At 39.8% G+C, this 19410-nt stretch overlaps 1 protein-coding gene across 9 annotated transcripts in view; it reads left to right on the forward strand.

Annotated features, from left to right (window-relative positions):
* The window catches only part of NKTR (natural killer cell triggering receptor), a 39161-nt gene extending 20309 nt beyond the window's left edge, over positions 1-18852 (forward strand). For 4 of the 9 annotated variants that reach the window (XM_027743340.2, XM_039382411.1, XM_027743347.2 and 1 more), the window contains 11 exons: positions 966-995; positions 1883-2028; positions 2995-3217; positions 4601-4753; positions 6733-6820; positions 9058-9203; positions 10745-13687; positions 14262-14357; positions 14473-14532; positions 15402-15500; positions 17248-18852. In XM_027743340.2, coding sequence (XP_027599141.1) covers positions 966-995; positions 1883-2028; positions 2995-3217; positions 4601-4753; positions 6733-6820; positions 9058-9203; positions 10745-13687; positions 14262-14357; positions 14473-14532; positions 15402-15500; positions 17248-17326 — 4063 coding nt within the window. In that variant the 3' untranslated portion in view covers positions 17327-18852. The remainder of the gene's footprint in view (positions 1-965; positions 996-1882; positions 2029-2994; positions 3218-4600; positions 4754-6732; positions 6821-9057; positions 9204-10744; positions 13688-14261; positions 14358-14472; positions 14533-15401; positions 15501-17247) is intronic. The other 5 variants (XM_027743343.2, XM_027743342.2, XM_027743344.2 and 2 more) reach the window with 5 other exon arrangements.
* The last annotated feature ends 558 nt before the right edge of the window (positions 18853-19410 follow it).

The following is a 19410-nucleotide window of genomic DNA, read 5'->3' on the forward strand; positions in this document are numbered from 1 at the left end:
GGTTTGAAAAGCAAAATAATGCTTGGGAGGAGAGAGAGGAAAGATGTTTTCACATATTAAAGTAACTTCAACTGCAAATGATCTGGACTTCTACTTTATTTCTCCCCGAGTATTTGAGCAGGTTCTGATGTTTGTCTGGATAGGAGGGTTCCCTGTGCAGCAGGAGCTCAGGCTCACTTGGAAAAGTAACTTTATTTTGGGTTTGAAATAGGATAAAGACACCAGGTCGTAGAATCAAACAGATTGGTACAAAATGCAGTTGCATTTCCCATTCAGGCTGAATGGAGGAGCTGGAAAATAGGGAGGGAGTCTGGATTTAACTGTAGGGTGGCACCTAATGTCCTGCTGTGGGTTTTTGGGAGTTCATGAGCTGAAGTGTTGGCTGATTTAAGGCAGAACTGTTGCTTTGTGTTCCTGAGGCCGAGCAGGTACATGGAGAGGGAGAAGGAAGTGGGGGGAGGGAGGTGAAGCGGAGAATCTCTCACATATCATAACTCTTCTTTTCTAAAATACGTGACTTTAAAGTGACCTTGTCATCTAAGAAGTTAATAACCTCAGAACCATTTCAATTCCACTAGTTACCCGTTATTTGTTGCCAAATTGTATCTTCTCTGTGATTACAAATTGTAGAGTTATATTAAATGAGTATTTAAAGATACATATTTGAAAATTGTTTACTGCATGCATAAAATGATACTTGGTACAACTTTCAATTATGCACAGTTAGTTAAACCTCAGACAGATTTCATGTAAAAGCTTAAAAAAGCCTGTTTGTACAATCTGTAGTTTTAATAATTTTAATTCGTTGAATTCCATGTATGTAACTGGATTTTTTCACTATTTTTTGTCTTACCTTCACCTCTTTTTTTTTTTTTTTCCCCTGTGTCATTCTCCTCTTTCACTTCATCTGAATCCCTGATTTTATTTTATTTTACCATCTTCCCATCTTGCTGTTTGTCAAACAGAACAACAAAACCTGCTCCTCATCTCGATGGGTAAGAATCCTTTCCAGTTTCTTTTCTCCAGTGGTGGCTAAAGTTTGAAGGGTTTAAGCCTTCACATGTTACATTGAAAGCAGACAACAATGGGCAAACAAATTCTTAATTCTGGGAAAGATTATACAATAGAACAAGCTGGGAAACAAAAGTTTGAATTCCATCAAAATTTCAAGTTGCAGCTTATTTCCTAAAGCTGGACAAAAACTTGGATTGCCTTAAATCCTAACATTATGTCTTTAAAAACTGGTTGCTGCCCTCAGCCCATAAATCAATGAGTTGAGTTGTCAAGTTTAATATCTTTGAATAGTCCTTTGAATCCCTTTTTTGAGGCGTGTTTTCATCCCCAAAATTTATGGGGCAAGTAAAAGAAGGGAAGAGAAATTGTGGTACCATAGAACAAAACTGAGGATTCCTGAATTATAACTGTCCCTGCAATGCCAGTGGGGAATTTGTATTCCGAGCTTGGAGAGACCTATAAATTGTTCTTCTCTGGAGAAAACTGCCCTTTTGTCATGTTTATATATGGACTCTTGATGTCTGTTGCCCAAAATTGCTAAAATGGAAGGGTGGATGGGGGATTATGGTCTGTTCCCCCTGCCCATGTAGAGGAGAGTAGACTGACATCAAGTATTTCCCTCAGATTGGAGCAGAGTGGATCTCTGGTTTATGCTGCATGTAATCTTAGCATTTAAGTTAAAGTACTTTAAAATAAAATCTTATTTTTAACACATTAAGAGCTGAATGTTTCTATTTCACACCGATTTTTTTTTTTTTTTTTTAACTGAAATCAGTTGAAAAATAATCATTTAACCCTGAAATCTGCTGGAAAAATAACGAGGAGCCATTTCTAAATGTGTTGTACCTTAAATGTTTTCTTTCTGCAGTGTCCATGTTGTCTTTGGACTGGTTATTTCTGGTTTTGAAGTCATAGAACAGATAGAAAACCTCAAAACTGACACTGCAAGTCGACCCTACGCAGACGTTCGGGTCATCGACTGCGGGGTGCTCGTGACCAGATCAGCCAAGGATGGTGAGCACGGAATTCCCAAACTTAAGGGATCTTCCCATTGCTCTCAGAGAATATAAAAACTATTCCAACATCTAAAAATCACTGTGGTAAACCTCTAATCTCAATCAATTCTTACAAGCCTCTACAACTTCAGTCTTGGTGTGGGCGAGGAAGGCACAGCGAAGGGGGAAAAAAAGGTTTTCTGACCTAAAATTTGTCCCTTGCAAAATGTGTTCCTGCTTCCTGCTCTCTGTAATTCATGTTGGAGATTCATGTGGCAAACTCACAATTAGGAGTTATTTTTCTGAATTTGAAAGAGGGAGACACAAACATGCTTCTCTTGAAGTTGGATTTTGTGCACTTTGCAGAGGTTTATTTTAAGATCATGTAACGTTAATATAAGCAGTATATGGAGTGAACATACTCTGCCTTTTTATAAGTATTCATGGAATATAAATTCCCTTAAATATATGTTTGGACAGTTGCTGTGAAACAGTGGAGTGTTACAAGTTTACATTTTCTACTTAATTTTTGACTTTCCTTGAGTGTAATGTTGTTATTTATGTCCTTTAGAGCAAGTCAACAGTGTGGGTTGTGTAAAGGTGTGAGGATGCAGAAAGGAGAGAATGACAGAGTTTTAGAAATAAAAAATATACAATTGAGGCTGCAACTAATTTGTTCTTAAACTTTGTTTTGCAACCTGTGCATTGTTTTTAAAGAAACTATTTTTTTTTTTTTACTACAAATGATCTTTGCTTATCTGTGTACTCTGCCTTTGCTGGAAATTATTTGTATGTCCCAATATGGATTTAGGCTGGACACAATTAGATGTATTTTCATAGTGATTCTTTAATGCAACTCATTGTGAAAAAGGTCACAAAGCTCCTCTGAATCAACATTTATATATATATATTTATATATATAAAATGGTCTGGTTTATGCTGTGTAAATCCATATACACAGTGTAAATTTGAAATATCTTTTAAGCTTTGGAGAAGAAGAAGAAAGTCTGTTCTGACTCCGAAGGCTCCGAGTCCTCCTCCAGTGCATCCAGCTCTTCAGAATCCTCATCTGAAAGTGAAGCTGAAAATGAAAGGATCAGAAGGAGAAAGAGGAAGAGAAGAACTAAAACCAAACAGTCCAGAAAACGAAGGAAGGAGGAGAGGAGGAAAGAGGATCCAAGGTGCAAGCGAAGCTCAAACCAAAGACGGTGACTAGTCCCTTAAACTTAAGAATTTGGGAGAAATATGAGAAGTTCTCCTGTGGTTTCAAGCAGTGAATATGAAAATGCTTTTATTTAAGTTTGCATTTTGGTGCTTGATTTTATAAGTTCAAGTGAGACTTCAGGCAAATTAATAGGATTTTGATATATATTTGATGATATTCGAAAGTATTTCAAGGTAAGTTGTAAATTAAAAGTACAGCTGTGTTAAAGGGAGACTTCAGGCAAATAATAGGATTTTGATATATATTTGATGATATTCAAAAATGTTTCATGGCAAGCTGTAAATTAAAAGCAAAATTATTTGCTGCAAAACAAGGACTGAACCTTCTCCCCAATACTAAAGGAGCATCCTTCCTTTAGCCTGAAATGGGTTGTTAAACCATCTTTAGGTTTGGGGTGGGCTTGGCTTGGAATTCACTTGCAGTGAATATGAAAATGCTTTTATTTAAGTTTGCATTTTGATGCTTGATTTTATAAACAAACTAAACTAATCAACCAAACGAGCAAAAAACCCTAAAGCTGAGCTGGTTGAGTAGAGCTTTCCAGGAAAGAATTCAAGATCTTTGTAGGCAGAAGCTACAGCAACATAGAAATGAGGAGATCTCAAGTTGTGACAGTATTTGGGGCTCAGTACAGCTGTTCAAGTGAGACTTCAGGCAAATTAATAGGATTTTGATATATATTTGATGATATTCAAAAATATTTCATGGCAAGTTGTAAATTAAAAGCAAAATCATTTGCTGCAAAGCAAGGACTCAACCTTCTCCCCAGTAATAAAGGAACATCCTTCCTTTAGCCTGAAATGGGCTGTTAAACCATCTTTAGGTTTGGGGTGGGCTTGGCTTGGAATTCACTTGCAGCGAATATGAAAATGCTTTTATTTAAGTTTGCATTTTGATGCTTGATTTTATAAACAAACTATAAACTAATCAACCAAACAAGCAAAAAAACCCTAAAGCTGAGCTGGTTGAGTAGAGCTTTCCAGGAAAGAATTCAAGATCTTTGTAGGCAGAAGCTACAGCAACATTGAAATGAGATCTCAGCTTGTGAAAGGGTTTGGAGCTCAGTACACTCTTGTTAAAGTGAGACTTCTGGGAAATAACAGAATCTTGATATATATTTGATGATATTCAAAAATATTTCATGGCAAGTTGTAAATTAAAAGCAAAATCATTTGCTGCAAAGCAAGGACTGAACCTTCTCCCCAGTAATAAAGGGGCATCCTTCCTTTAGCCTGAAATGGGCTGTTAAACACAGTTGGGTTGTTAAACCATCTTTAGGTTTGATGCATCAGGTGGGCTTATCTTGGAATTCTCTTGGAAAAGAAGTGTTTTCCCAGCTGACAGCTGACTGTGCTTTTCCCTGTAGCAGCCTTTCTGACAAGAGTGATGTCCCAGACAGAGTGGACGTGAGCACAAAGAGGGACAAGCCCGTGGTACGTCCTGAAGAAATTCCCCCAGTGCCTGAAAATAGATTTTTGCTCAGAAGAGATGTGCCTGTTGTCAATGTAGAGCCTGAACCGTAAGGAACTCTGAGCTTTTTATTCTGCCTTGCTGAAAACTGTGCATGAAATATGAAATATTCCTGTTAAAATCCCTGTTCCTTAGCACTGGGAGCAGGTGGTGGCCGGAATTCCAACTTTTAATTGTCCTTTTTACAGTTTTCTCTGTAATATTCCTTCCATCTCATGAGTTGGTTTCTTTGGTCCTCAAGGATCACATGTATTAAACTCGATTATAGATGATGCAAACAAAAAAAAGAATTCCAGACAAAAATTTGCCAGTGTAAAACCACAGCAAATATTTAATTGCAAGGGAAACTTGGATTCGGGAGAGGTGATTTTTTTTTCATCTTTCTTAGACCAAAGAAGAAACTTGGGTTCAAAATCAGTCACCCGGATTTTTAGGACTCATCAGTGTTAGACTGAGAGAAAATATTCTTCTTTTGCTGCAAAGGAAGTCAGGAGTTCATGAGAATAATTTCAATTTGTGTTTTGCACCTCCACTAAATTGCAGTTGGGTTGTTTCTTTGTCAAGTTTCCTTGGTTTTGGACTCTGAGCTAAGACATTGCAGTGCCAGATATCTCAAAAATCGGGTTTGGTTTGGGTTTTTTTGGGGGGGGGATTGGGTTGGGGTTTTTTTCTGGGGTTTTTGTTTGTTTGTTTGCTTGTTTGGGTTTTCTTTGGGGTTTGGGGTTTTGATTTTTTTGTTTGTTTTGTTTTTTGGTTTTTTTGGGGGGGGGGGTTTTTTGGGGGGGGGGTTTTTTGGTGGGGTTTTTTTTTTTTTTGGGGGGGGTTTTTGGGGGGTTTTTTTTTTGGGGGGGGGGTTTTGGGGGGGGGTTTTGGGGGGGTGGGGTTTTTTGGGGGGGGGTTTTTTGGGGGGTTTTTTTTTTTGGGGGGGGTTTTTTTTGAGGTTTTGGTTCTTTCTTTAGTTTTTTTGGGGTTTTGGGGGTTTTTTTGTTGGTTTTTTGGGGGTTTTTTTTGTTGGTTTTTTGGGGGGTTTTTTTGTTGGTTTTTTGGGGGGTTTTTTTGTTGGTTTTTTGGGGGTTTTTTTTGTTGGTTTTTTGGGGGGGTTTTTTGTTGGTTTTTTTGGGGGGGTTTTTTGTTGGTTTTTTGGGGGGGTTTTTAGTTTTTTTTGGGGGGTTGTTTTGGGGGGTTTTTTGGGAGGGGTTTTTGTTTTTTTGGGTTTTTTTTGGTGGGGGTTGGGGGCTTTTGGGAGGTTTTGAGGAGTCTTGGTTTTGGGGGGTGTTTTTGGTCTTTTGGTTGTAGGAGGGTTTTGGGGGTTGGTTTTGGGGGGTTTTTGGTTTTGTGGGTTTTTTTGTTTGTTTTGGGGTTTTTTGTGGTTTGGGTTTTTTTTCGTTTTTGGGGAGGATTTGGGGTTTTTTTGTTTGGTTTTTGGGGTTTTTTTGGGGAGAGTTTTTTGAGGTGGTTTTTATTTGGTTTTGGTTTGTGCTTGGAGGACATGGGGGTTTGTTGGGGTTTTTTGTTTGTTTATTTTAATTTCAGTTAATGGCTTAGTCTCCTGTAAGTCTTCTCTTGGAACATCACTCATATTTCCAAAGATTTAGCAACTATTTCTTTTGAGGATATTACACAAACTGTAAAAAGGAGGATTGAATTCCCTCTTCTTTCCTAAGCAAGAAGACTTTAGAACCTGTGAGCAGTCCTGAACTGAGATCCTGAACCTCTTCTGCCCATGTTGCCCTCAGGATTTCTGCCCCAAACACAAATTAACCTCTTGTAACAGGATTTTGCAAGTCCTTTGTTAGCATTTATTTATGTGTAAAGACATCAGGCTGCACATTTGCTTGAAAACAAATACATGTTGATTTGCCTTTTGTTGCAAAATCGTCTCATTTCTTGGAAAATTCGCTGAATTCTTAGTTCTGCCTCAAAATGAATGAATAAGATGATGAATATTTTTCATTATTAACTTAAAATTAGGTTAAGTTAACTGGGGTTTTTTTTCCATGCAAGCTCATATTTTATTAATTTATGTAGGAAGCTTCTTGATGCCACTCCAGTTCTGACTGACCAGAAACCATCAGTCTCAAAATCCGGACGAAAAATTAAAGGAAGAGGCACAATAGTATGTGACAGTTTTATTTATTTATATATTTCTTTCCTCTCACCTAGAGTATCTTCTCTGGCCTTGAGCTTTGACTTTCCTTGGAGGCTTTGTAGGATGCTTTATTTACGTGTTTATTCACATGTATTTATTTGCGTTCTAGTTTAGGAGGTTGAAATATTGTCAGGTAGCTGATTTTGTAATGCAGGTTTTCATTCCTTCTTGTTACTCTCTTAAAGTTTGGGAAAACAAAGGCTTAATTCTCAGCCACAAGAAGCCTCCAAACATAAGAATGAGATTATTTCTTTTAAAAGATGGAAACTAATTCAGGCAGATTCATCCCACGCAAGCCACAAGATCCAAAGCAGTGAGAAGTGACAAGAGCTTTTCCTCTTCCCTGTTCATTGGATTTCCTTGTGTTTTCTCTGAGCATTAGGACTGCAACACATAAGACACACCAAGCTGCTCAGCAGTGTCCTGAGTGTCTGCAGCCCTTTCTGATATATAATTCAAAAGTTTTTCTTCTCTAATAACTCCCAATCCAGGCCCAAAACGCTGCACAGCTGTGCTGTTGTTTTTCACTCAGTACGAGGGGGAGAAAGTAAGAGAAGCTGCTGTAATTGTGCATTTGATTCTATTGGATTGCAGCATATTCTTCCCCTGGAGAATCTTTTCCTGGATCAGCTTAGCAGGTGGCATTTGGGGAACCATAAAGCCAAACCAAGCCTTGGTCCTGCCAAATGTTTTTGCAAGTGGAAGTTCTCAAAAAGAAAAGTGTATATACAGATATCAATATATCTATAGTTATTCTAATGAAAAGCTTCATTAGGATGGTTTAAACTGAGACTCCTCTGAGTGTGATCTTTCTTATATAACAGCCACTGGATTTGGGAAGTACTTTTCCACCATGATCCCCCATGACACAATTATTTTAAGCCACAAAATGAACAGCTTGGATGCCATAGCACGGACCAAGGTGGTGGAGTGGTTGAGCCTCAACCCGAATTTTCCAGCCTTGACGTGAAATGTGGCAGCTGCCTTTGCATCTGACAGCTCGTGTTTGTATTTGACACTCGTGGGATCCACTAAAGCCTTTAAACCAGAACGGTTTTGCTTATTTATGTAAATAAAAATTTAGGGAAAAGTAACTCAAAGCTGAGTGGAATTGGCTTTAGCCAGGTTTTGGCGTTTCTCTGATGTTTTTCATCATTTTAACACCCTCTTGAAAAAAGTGAAGAATGAGAACAAGGTGTCATTTAGGGCCAGCACTTAGTTGGAGAAACACATTTTTCTGCCATCTCTAATAATCTGATCAGCAACAGTTTCTCTTTGGGGTGAAGTTGTTTGATAATTTCCAAAATATTTATTTGTAGATTCCAAGATGCTCCTGAATAGACTGAGAATTAGGGAGATCCATGATACCTTCACAACCTGTTATGTGCCAGTCATCTGTAAAAGCTTTTTTAAGTAGTCATTCCTTCAACCCAAATTAGCTCTGTATGGTAGAATATCCTTATATTTTTTTAGTTAAACAGGGTATCTTAAAGACTTTTGTAATTAACTGAATAAATCAACACATGCATCTTTCTGATTTTATTCTGGGGGACAACACTTTTTTTCCCCTCTCTTTTGCTTTCAAAAGTGGCTCAAAATAATTGAGTGAAATCCAGATGTGTTTTTTATTGAGTCAAGGAGCATCTGATGTCCTCACAGAGTTTACCTGAGTGTGTATCCAACTGGGTAGTGGAAAATAACAATTTACTATATTAGAGGGTTTTTTCCTCTGCTGCACAAGTAGCTCTTATTGCCTACTTAAATGCTGTTCCTAAGCATAATTCTTTAAATATGAAGCTTCTTTATTCTTTTTTGTGAAAGACTTTTGGGGAGTTTTAGTGGTTTATTTTTTTTTGTTTGGTTTTCTATTTTTTGTTGCTGGGAAGGTGTTTTAAACTGGATTCTCATTTCTGCAGAGCTGAACAGCAGTAACTTTGGAATAGGGCTTGTCTTTGCTCATATGAGCAGTTAAGTGTCTGCTAACTGAAGTGAAACATCTGTGCTTTAACATCCTGATAAAAAAGGTAGTTATCTGCAGTAACTGGGAATCCATGGCCTCTTCCTTGATCCTTCCTTTTATGTTTAGGAAAAAAAGAGTGAGCTTCTGGCCCTCCTCAGGCTTCGTAAAACATCTTGGGTATGAAAAGACACAGTTTGCTATGTAAGAAAGTTGCATAATGTGGTTTTTTTCTGTGCTTTCACAGCGATACCACACCCCCCCTCGATCCCGGTCGTGTTCCGAATCCGAGGATGACGAGAGCAGTGAGACCCCTCCTCACTGGAAAGAGGAGATGCAGAGGTTGAGGACGTACCGACCTCCCAGTGGGGAGAAGTGGAGCAAAGGAGATAAGTAAGATCCTTATCATAAATTTTATAATCTGGGTTTTTTTTACACAGTGTTTAACATGTTGTGTAGATGTACCACGTGGATGTACCAGGACGAGAGGAAACGACCTCCAGTTGTGCCAGGGAAGGTTTAGATTAAATGCTAGGGAAAAAAAAAAATTCATGGAACAAATTGTAAAGAACAGGCTGCCCAAGGAGGTGGTGGAGTCATCATCCCTGGAATCGTTCAGAGAAAACATGGATGTGGCTCTTCAGGACATCAGTTCTGGGCTCCTCAGTTCAGGAAGGACATGGAGAGGCTGGAGCAGGTCCAGAGAAGAGCAACGAGGCTGGGGAAGGGACTGGAGCACAAGTCCTATGAGGAGAGGCTGAGGGAGCTGGGGGGGCTCAGCCTGGAGAAGAGGAGGCTCAGGGGAGACCTCCTCACTCTCTGCAACTCCCTGACAGGAGGTTGTAGCCAGATGGGGGTCAGGTTCTTCTCCCAGGAACCAGCAGTAGGACAAGAGGGCTCGGTCTCAAGCTGTGCCAGGGAGGTTTAGGTTGGATATTGGGAAGAAATTTTTTCCAGAGAGAGTGCTCAGCCATTGGAATGGGCTGCCCAGGGAGGGGGTGGATTCTCCATCCCTGGAGGTGTTTTAGATGAGACTGGATGTGGCATCAGTGCCATGGGCTGGGAACCACAGCGGGGTTGGATCAAGGGTTGGACTTGATGATCTCGGAGGTCTTTTCCAACCGGGTTGATTCTGTGGCAAGGTTTGGTGGTGAACAAGGTGGTGGTGTTGGGTTAACATTGGACTTGGTCACGTTAAAGGTCTTTTCCAACCTTGAAACTTCCATGGTTTCCTTTAGCCCCAAACTGGGTGATATGGATTCTTTGGGTACCAAGTGAGACAACTGAATCCACCGACCCTTTATTGTTTTGATTATATGTTCTTTCTGCAATTGCAAACTGTGTGATAGATGGAAGCCAGCTCTCCAAAATTTGACTTGATACTAAATATGAGCTTCTGTCAAATTATGAGACAGAAACCTCAAAAGGAAAACTGAAAAATACTATGTATAACCATTATTGAATAATTGCAAATGTTTCTGGTGGTTCTTTTTTATATACTGAGATATGTTTTAAATTTTAAATATTTACTAATATCTAATAATATAACAACAATGTTAATGTTAGTAATAGTAATATTTAATATTTAATAATACTAATATGTAAAAGTGGTTTGAGAATCCTGCAGTTGTAGAGGTCAAAGTCCTGCAGACTAGGGTAATTAAAACATTAAATCTCTTCACACGGGTTCTACAATATGCAAAATTTGCTGATGTTGGCTGATTTATTTCTTAGAGAGAAGTAGCTCTTGGTAGTGATGTAATTCTTAAAATGAGTGTAAGAAGCTCAGTCAGAACACAATTGCCTGGTAGTAAAGTGTGTGGGTGTGTCAGGTTCTTATATCTTGATGTAAAATCAAGTTTAAAAATACTTAATTTATCTGAAGTTTTAAAAGAATTTCCACTCAGGGTGGGGCTTTCTGCTTTGTTTTCCAGGTTGAGTGACCCATGTACAAGCAGATGGGATGAAAGAAGTGCATCCCGGAGATCCAGGTCCTGGTCCCATAATGGTTATGCTGATCTAAACACCACGAGGTACTCCAGCCATCACAAGAAGCACAGGAAAGAGAAGAAGAAGGTGAAGCATAAAAAGAAATCTAAAAAGCAGAAGCATTTCAAGAAGCACAAGCAAACGAAAAAAAAGAAAGCCTCGGCCTCATCAGACGTGGAATCTTCTCATTCCTTCCACAGGAGGACAAAGTCATCTTGTGATCGTGAGAGGAAATCTCGTTCTTCTTCCTTGTCTTCTAGGCGTTCATCCAGAAGAGACTGGTCCAAGTCTGATAAAGAAGATCAGAGCTCATCATCTTTATCAAGCAGAGGGTCTCGCTCTTACTACAGGTCCAGGTCCAGATCCAGATCCAGATCCAGGTCTAAATCAAGGTCTTACTCCCGAAGAAGTTCTAGATCGAGATCAGCCTCTAAATCATCACGCTCTCGAAGTAGGTCAAGGTCCAGTTCTAACCCCAGGCAGCAAAAGACTGTTCCCAGTTCTCCACGGAATATTTCAACCCGATTAAATGACAGTAAGTTGACCAAGGCAGCCGAGCCCGTCCGAGCAGTTCTTCTGCCCAGTGACAAAGTCGTCGTCCCACCAGTTGTCCCAGAAAACCTCCCTGTGATACCCTTAAGCGACAGTCCACCTCCTTCCAGGTGGAAACCTGGGCAGAAACCATGGAAGCCATCCTATGAGCGAATTCAGGAAATGAAAGCTAAAACAACCCATTTAATACCCACCCAAACTAATTACAGCCTGGTGGTCGTTAAAGAGGCCAACACCTCCTCCTCCTACCGCAAGCGGGAGAGGAGCTCGGAGAGCGATCGGAGTGGGTATTCCAAAGGCCGCAGCGACAGGAGCTCGGAGAGTTGGCCGAGGTCCAGGAGCAGGTCCTCCCGAAGTCGGTCCTACTCCAGATCCTACACAAGATCCAGAAGTCCATCGAGCTCTAGGACAAAATCCCACTCTTCTGGCAGGTCCCCGTCACCGAGCAAATACCGCAGTGACCGGTCGGGGTACAGCGAGTCCACGTCTTACTATTCCCTCAGCGACGAGGACAGACACGGGAACAAAAGGAAATCCACGTCCAGCGATCAGAAAGCTCGGGGCTCCAAACTGAGGCAGGAGACGAGCTCAGAAAGTCCCCTGCCTCACAAACATCCCAAAGACTACGATGAGTCTTCCCAAGGACTGAAGGAGAGCGACACTTTGTCATCCTCAGACTTCTCCAGCGACAGCGAGCGCTCCGCCAAAGCAAAAGCGGTCCCAGAGAAGGAAAGTCGTTTTCCATTAGAAGGGGATGCTCAGAAACAGGATAAAAATAGCTTGAGTTCTGAGAGAGGGGAGGAGAAGTCCAAGTGTGAGCGGGATTCTGATCACTCCAAAAGGAAAGCAGGGAAGGAGAAGTTTCTGGAGGAACCCAGAGGAGGGGCAAAAACGAAACGGAAATCCTACTCAGGCAGCAAATGGGACTCAGAGTCAAATTCCGAAAGAGGAGAGGCAAGGCATAATAGGGGGGATTCCAGACCCTCCTCTGGTAAAGAAGAAGGAGAGGCCACCTCAGGGTCTGATACAGAGCTCAGTGTCACCAAAAGGATAAAGAAACAATCCAATTCCTCTGAAGGCTTTTTGGACTCTGATTGGAAGACAAACAAACAGTTGTCATCTTCTGAATCCGACAGTTCCTGTTCCAGCTCAGCAGACACTCGAGGCAAGTCAAAAAAACACAGGCATGGGTTGAAAAAACAACTTAAGAAATCGCATTCCAAAAAGCCAAAAGAAAAATCCAAAGGGAAAAAGGAGAAAAAACACAAAGTCCAGAAAAGAAAAGAGATGTTTCATTGGCAGCCCCCCCTCGAGTTTGGTGAAGAAGAGGACGATGAGATAAATGAAAAGCCAGTTGCCAAGGATGATAAAAAAGAAAAGCAGCTTACCAGGGACATAAAGGATAAAAAACAAGTTTATGAAAAGGATGAAATAGTCACAGATAAAATGGGAAACGGTGAAAAGTCGTGTGGGAGTGAAAACCTTTTAGATAAAAACACCACAGGTGAGGCCTCCCCAGATCGCAGCAACCTTAATAAAGAGAACATTGAAACAAACGCTTCAACTGGTGCTTTAAACTCAGGAATAAACGTTTCTGCCTGCAAGAATGAGATTAAACAAGCTGAAGAAAGTAACCAGAACGGATTGGAGGACGTTATTCAGACAGATGACAACATGGAGATCTGTACTCCGGATCGTAACTCGCCAGGGAAGGTGGATGTGGACGTTTTGTCTCCTGTCATTCTCACTCCTAAACCCCAGGCTTTAAGTGCTGCTATAAAAAAGGAGCTACAGGTTGAGACCCCTGAGCAAGATGCTGTCAAACTAGGAAACAACATTAGAGACTTGATTCATATTAAAGAAGAAAAAGAAACAGGAAGGCAAGAAAACAACTCTCTGTCTGGTGCTAAAGACCGTGGTTTGAAAAGTGAAATGACTGAAAATCTGCAAAGCAATATGATAGACAATAAATGGAAGCCTTTGCAGGGTGTTGGTAACCTACAACCAGCAGCAATTAGTACAGCCACGGAGGTTAAGAGTGTAGCAGTAGCACCAGAGCCTAAACCAGCAGGTTTAAGGATTGAAATAAAAGCCAAGAATAAAGTAAGGCCTGGGTCTCTGTTTGATGAGGTCAGGAAAACAGCCCGGCTCAATCGGCGGCCCAGGAACCAGGAAAGTTCCAGTGAGGAGGAATCTCCAAGCAGAGATGACAACAGTCCATCCAGGAGCCTCAGTAGATCACGGAGTAAATCTGGGTCTAAATCCAGACACAGAACAAGGTCCATATCCTACAGTCACTCCAGAAGTCGATCTCGAAGTTCTACATATTCATACAGGTAAGAAGCTGGTGCTGCTCCCGCAGCCTGCCCTGGGAACTTGGAAGTTTTCATCTTTTCAAGGCATGTTTTCCTTTCTCAGCTCATGTTTTTCTTTTGAACAGCACAGTGTCACACAATCATAGAGTGGGTTGGGTTGGAAGGGACCATGTCATTCCATCCAGCTTCCACTATCCCAAGTTGCTCCAAGCCCTGAACAACCTGACCTTGGACACTTCCAGGATGGGCAACCTGTGCCAGGGTATCAACACCCTCATATTAAACAATTTCTTCTCAATATCCCATCTAAACCTACCCTCTGTCAGTTTAAAGCCATTCCCCCTTGTCCTGTCCCTCCATCCCTTATCCCAAGTCCCTCTCCAGCTCTCCTGGAGCCCCTTCAAGCACTGGAAGGGGCTCCAAGATGTTCTTGGAGCCTTCTCTTCTGGATGAACGCCCCCAACTCTCAGAGGTGCTCCAGCCCTGTGATCAACTTAATGGCAAGCATGGAATAAATATTTATCTTAAAAGACAAAGATTTAAAACTTTTTTTTGCTTCCTCTTCAGTTCTGTTCTGTCCTGTTGTTCACTGTAGGTCCAGAAGCTACTCGAGAAGCAGAAGCAGAGGGTGGTACAGCAGAGATCGCTCAAGGAGTCGAAGCAGTTCTTACCACAGTTACAAGAGTCGTAGGTGAGTTTGTTTGGAGATACTGCAAGACATGTTGTGCTCCTCTTGCTCCCCCCTCTCCCCCTGCTCCCTTGTATTTTATTAACTTAAGATGTCTCTGTGGTTTTGTTTCTGTCAGTCGAAGCTACAGCCGAAGCCGATCCAGAAGTAGTTCTTACGGTCATCACAGTCGATCCAGGTATGGATTATAGTTGTGTACAAACTTTGCAATAAATGGACTTCTTATAAAAATGCCTTGAAGTCAGAATACTTTTTATTTATATTTCTTTAAAATAGACTTTAGTATATAATTACATGACATATAAGAATAATTTATATAATGTATGCTACGTATTTTATAATATAGACTATAATATAAATACATATATAAATACATATTTATAAGAATACTTTTTAAGAATGCCTTTATCTCATAGAGTCTGGAATGGTTTGGGCCGGAAGAGAACTTAAAGATGATCTAGTTCCAACCCACCTGCCATGGGCAGGGACACTTTCCACTATCCCAGGTTGCTCCAAACCTCGTCCAACCTGGCCTTGGACACTTCCAGGGATCCGTGGTACTTAAAACTATAATATCGTTGTAACAGCTTGAATCAAAGCAAAATCAATATAAGGCACTTAAAAGCTGGAAATAACCAAATTATCCCAGCATTACAGTTACAGGTGATGATATGAGATGAGAAATAGTGAACACATCCTCCTTTTTTGTTAAAATAAAATTGAGTTATAAACAGAATCACTTTGCTGGTTTTCAAATTAGCAAACAACGTTTTTACAGCATCTACAAAAAAGAGAAACCACAAAACTTTATGGATGCTTATTGTGTCTTTTCTAGATTAGTAAATTTGACATTTTTACTTTTGCTTTGAAGATAATTGTTGCTGCGTTGAAACTTTTCTAAAGCACGGAATTGTTTGCCACAGCCTTCAAAAGTAATTTCTAGCCAGCCCTTCATCTCTGTCTGTAAATGTCATTTGAGCCTGCATATAAAATAGCATTTTAGACAAGAAATCATAAATTTACAGTTGCCTTCTTTTCCCTTTAAAGTAGGTCCTACACATATGACAGTTACTACAGCAGGAGTCGGAGTAGGAGTAAAAGGAGTGACAGCTACCGACGGTCCCGGAGCTACGATCGGAGATCCAGGTGTGGTTTGGCACTGGATTTGTGGGGAAAAAATTTGCTAAATACATACCTGTGATGTTTAAGAAAGGCCAATGTGCTGGGTTTTTTTTCCCCCAAGCATAAAAAAGTAATAATTAAAACCAATTAAAATCCAAGCGTGTGTGTGAGTGAGGAAGTCAGAACTCCTCACGTGCTAAATATGAGGATGGGGAAGAAGTAGGATAAGAAAGATTTGAGTTCCAGTTCATTGTATGAATGCATTCAAAATTTTCACGTTTTCCCAGTCACCATCCCTGGAAATGTTAAAAAAAACATGTGGAAATGGCACTTGAGGACATGGTTTGATGGAGAAGACAGTGCTGGGGCTGGGTTAACAGTTGGACTTGGTGGTCTTACAGGTCTTTTCCAACCTTTGTGATTCCATGATTTCTGATTTTTAAAATAGTATTAAGTGATTTTTAAAAACTACACAGTAAACTAACTCAAGATTTAAATCAAATGCCCTGTGATGGATTAAAAGCTGCTTGGTATGCAGAGAATTCCATTGGATGGTAAATTCTTTTTGCTTTCAACTGCAAATATGGATTTAAAACAATCTGGAAGGGAAAGTAAAAAATTGCACTGAAATCCAGACTTAATTTTTAACTTCCTAGAAAGTATTTTGAAAGAATATTTTTACCTGCAAATCTGATGAATCTGGAATAAATTCTATTCTGCTCTGTCCAGGGGATTTACAGAGGTGCAAGTGAGCACATTTCACAGAGATCGGAGGTGGAACAGGAGATATAGAGAGATATAGATTTAATAGCACTGATGATTGGTTTTATACCTTTTAATATGTCCCCTATTAGTCATAAATCATACAGGTCTCTACAACTGCTGTAAATTTTCATCCTCTACCCTTCTCATACTCATTTTTTTCCCAACTTTATAGCACCTCTTAAAGGTTTTGCTCTCACCCATTTCCACAAGACAACTTTCATCTTGTGTTTGAGGGGAAATTAATTAGATTAACAAAGAATGTGGAAATAAACTTGGAAAATCATTGTCTTATTATGTTGAGAAGCTTCAAAGAAGCAATATTGGATTAGGATACGCTCACCTTTCGTTTAGAAAGCTTCCTTTGCGGGCAGGAGGCTAAAAAAAAAATCTCTAATGAAAACTTATTTCTGTGTAATTGGAATATTTCCTGTGGCTTGTCTGAAACCATCTGGACTCTGTGTTGATGTTTGGCCAGGTGCTGAGCTTGGGATTCTTCTGGATAAGCCAAACCATTTTAATACACAATTTCCACACTGCAGAGACACACACACTCTGTTCTTGTGGTTCTGGGGCCTAATTTTCAAGATCCTTCTTCAAACAAGAAAATACAACATGTATGAAGCAAGGATTTGTGGACTTATCTTAGTTGGGAGATGCTTGCAATATGAAATCAGATGTGTTAGAATATATTTCTCAGTCAGCTTATTAGCATTTATAAAAACATTAATTTTGGATGGTTTTTAGCTGTAAAAGAAAAAGCAAGAAGTTACAGAGAACTTGCCTTGAGTTATCCAGGGCAAGACCACGTAAAGTTAATTATTATTTCAATTTTGAGTATCCTTTAGCGAATTCTTCAGTTATAAGAAACACCACCCTGCAAAAGACTTTGTGTTTGTTTTTCTTATCTGTGTCCATCTTAACAATGTTTTTTACACGATGTAAATTTGAATTTGAAGCTCAAATCTGAAGCAGTTCTGAGGCATTTTTGAACCTTTTTTCTCGGCAGGTCCTACGGCTCCGACAGCGAAAGCGATCGCAGCTACTCCAACAACAGGAGCCCCAGTGAGAGCAGCAGATACAGCTGAAAACACTTCTGGGAGGATGAAAACTGTGTTTCATCATTTTTTCAGTGTTACATTAAAAAAAAAAAACCAAACAACAGAACCAAACTGTTTTGAGGGTGTCACAAGTGAAGGTTGTTTGCTGAATTCGCTGAAACTTTCCCATTTACCGGCGAACTCGCTCGACTCTGTGCTCACAGAGAGAAGGACTGAGCTCCACAGCTGAGTTGATTTTTTTAATTTTTTTTATGTGAAATGCAACTTTTACAGGATAATTAAAAAAAAAAAAAAACAACAACCCAGCAGTTTTGTTTCCTCGAATTAGCTTTTCCAAGCCATGGATGACTCTTAGATGAATTGCTGCCACCGCTTTTCCGGGTGCAACAGAGTCTGTTTATAAATAAACACCTTGAGGGCTTTGTGCCTGTTCCTGGGAAATGTGTGTGAGCAACTATTAAACTGTGAAGTCCATTTCTTACCAAGGCTGCCGTTTCTAGTTTATGAAAATGCTTTTTTTAATGCTGGAATCTGCATTCTGTGCTGTCTTGATTGTCGATTATTGCGTTCTGTGCAGGATAGAGGCGATGAAAACAAAGCTGCCACTCTGTCTTAATCCTTCCTGAACTGTGAGGTTGAGGAATTCTGCTGGAAAAGGTGAGATGATGCACAGTGGGAATTGTCAAACTGACAAGCAGCGAGCAAAAGTGTGATGTGAATGAGTTTTGAGCTTAATGTCCAACTTGTCTAAACTTTTTATGTTTCAAAAATGAATTTTGTGATAAACAGCAATGTCCTTTGGAGACTAAAAAAGTGTTTCCAAACACTTCTTGACTTTCATTTCAGTTCCTATTACAGCGCTTGGCATCCTCCACCACATTTTGGGTGTTGTTAAAGCATTGAGTGTGTCATGAGTTTGTCCAAAACACTTTTTGATAATTTTTTGAGAAAACCAACTATAGAGGTTCCTTTATGAAATGCCTGTAGGTGTATCCCATCCTATGTTCCATATAGGGAATATCAGAGATTGATACTGCAGATACTGAACTCTAGATTGTTAAAAGGATGGGACTACAAAAATACTGGGTTGCCTGATAAAAAGCATGGACAGTACTTTACTTGGAAAGTTTATTACCAAAAATGACTCCATGTTCCAGGTATTTGCAAAAAAATAAATAGATTTAAGCTGAAGACCATTGAGTAAGTTTTGCAATATTCTGACTGAGTTGCTGTAAAATAATTTGTGAAGTTTTTCAGGGGTTTAGAAAGTTGTGTACTGAGAACCAGATTTTTAATGGCACAATGTGACCTGCAAATTGGGGTCTGTGGTGACACAACAGACTTAACATTGTTTGATTAGAGCTACCGAGCTCTGTTGTATCATAATAGTTTTCATTACTGACTTTCTGTAATATCTGGAGATGCTTTCATTTCTCTCAAATGTTTTCAAATACTGGAAATGACTTTTTTTTTTTTTTTTTTGGTGTGTGTGATCTCATCAGGCCCCAACAGCTTTGAAAATTAAAAGTGGTTATTTCTCGCTTAGGCATCAATTCATTCTCTCTTTGATTGAATTAAACTACCCCAAATTAGATAATTTTTTCATACACTTGTGAAACATGAAAAGCAAGTTCAAAGGGAAGTTTGCAGACTGTGATGATTCCCTCCATTTCTGTCCATCAGCAGCTGAATAAGATGTTTGTGTGCACGTTCCTGAAGCTGAATTTGCCACAGAGGTTTTTTCACTTTTCTATGAGAACCCAAAATTCTGAACTTTCCCCCTTCCTACACTTGTAGTTTAGTGTCAAAGTGTGTGCATGTAACCCTTTCCAGTCAATCTTTTGTAAGCTTCTTATGCCTTTTAACATTAAATACACTTCTTGCTCGAGGCAGGATGCATTTAGAGGCAGGTTTCTAACAGCAGGAGCCATCTGAGAGTCCTGAACAAATATTTCAGTAACATTTGTTGCACTTTCATCATTTTCATTACAAATGTAACTTGTTTGTCCCTTACTAAGAAAATAGAACTAGAGGGCTGTGTAACAAAATATACAAATATAACTGTTACCATTCGATACTTATTAGTGGAAAAAATAGCTCCAGAATCGGAC

The sequence above is a fragment of the Pipra filicauda genome, unplaced genomic scaffold (genome assembly GCF_003945595.2).
Source record: "Pipra filicauda isolate LSUMZ 115617 unplaced genomic scaffold, ASM394559v2 scaffold269_size1075953_pilon, whole genome shotgun sequence".
In the NCBI taxonomy this organism is placed as follows: Eukaryota; Metazoa; Chordata; class Aves; order Passeriformes; family Pipridae; genus Pipra; species Pipra filicauda.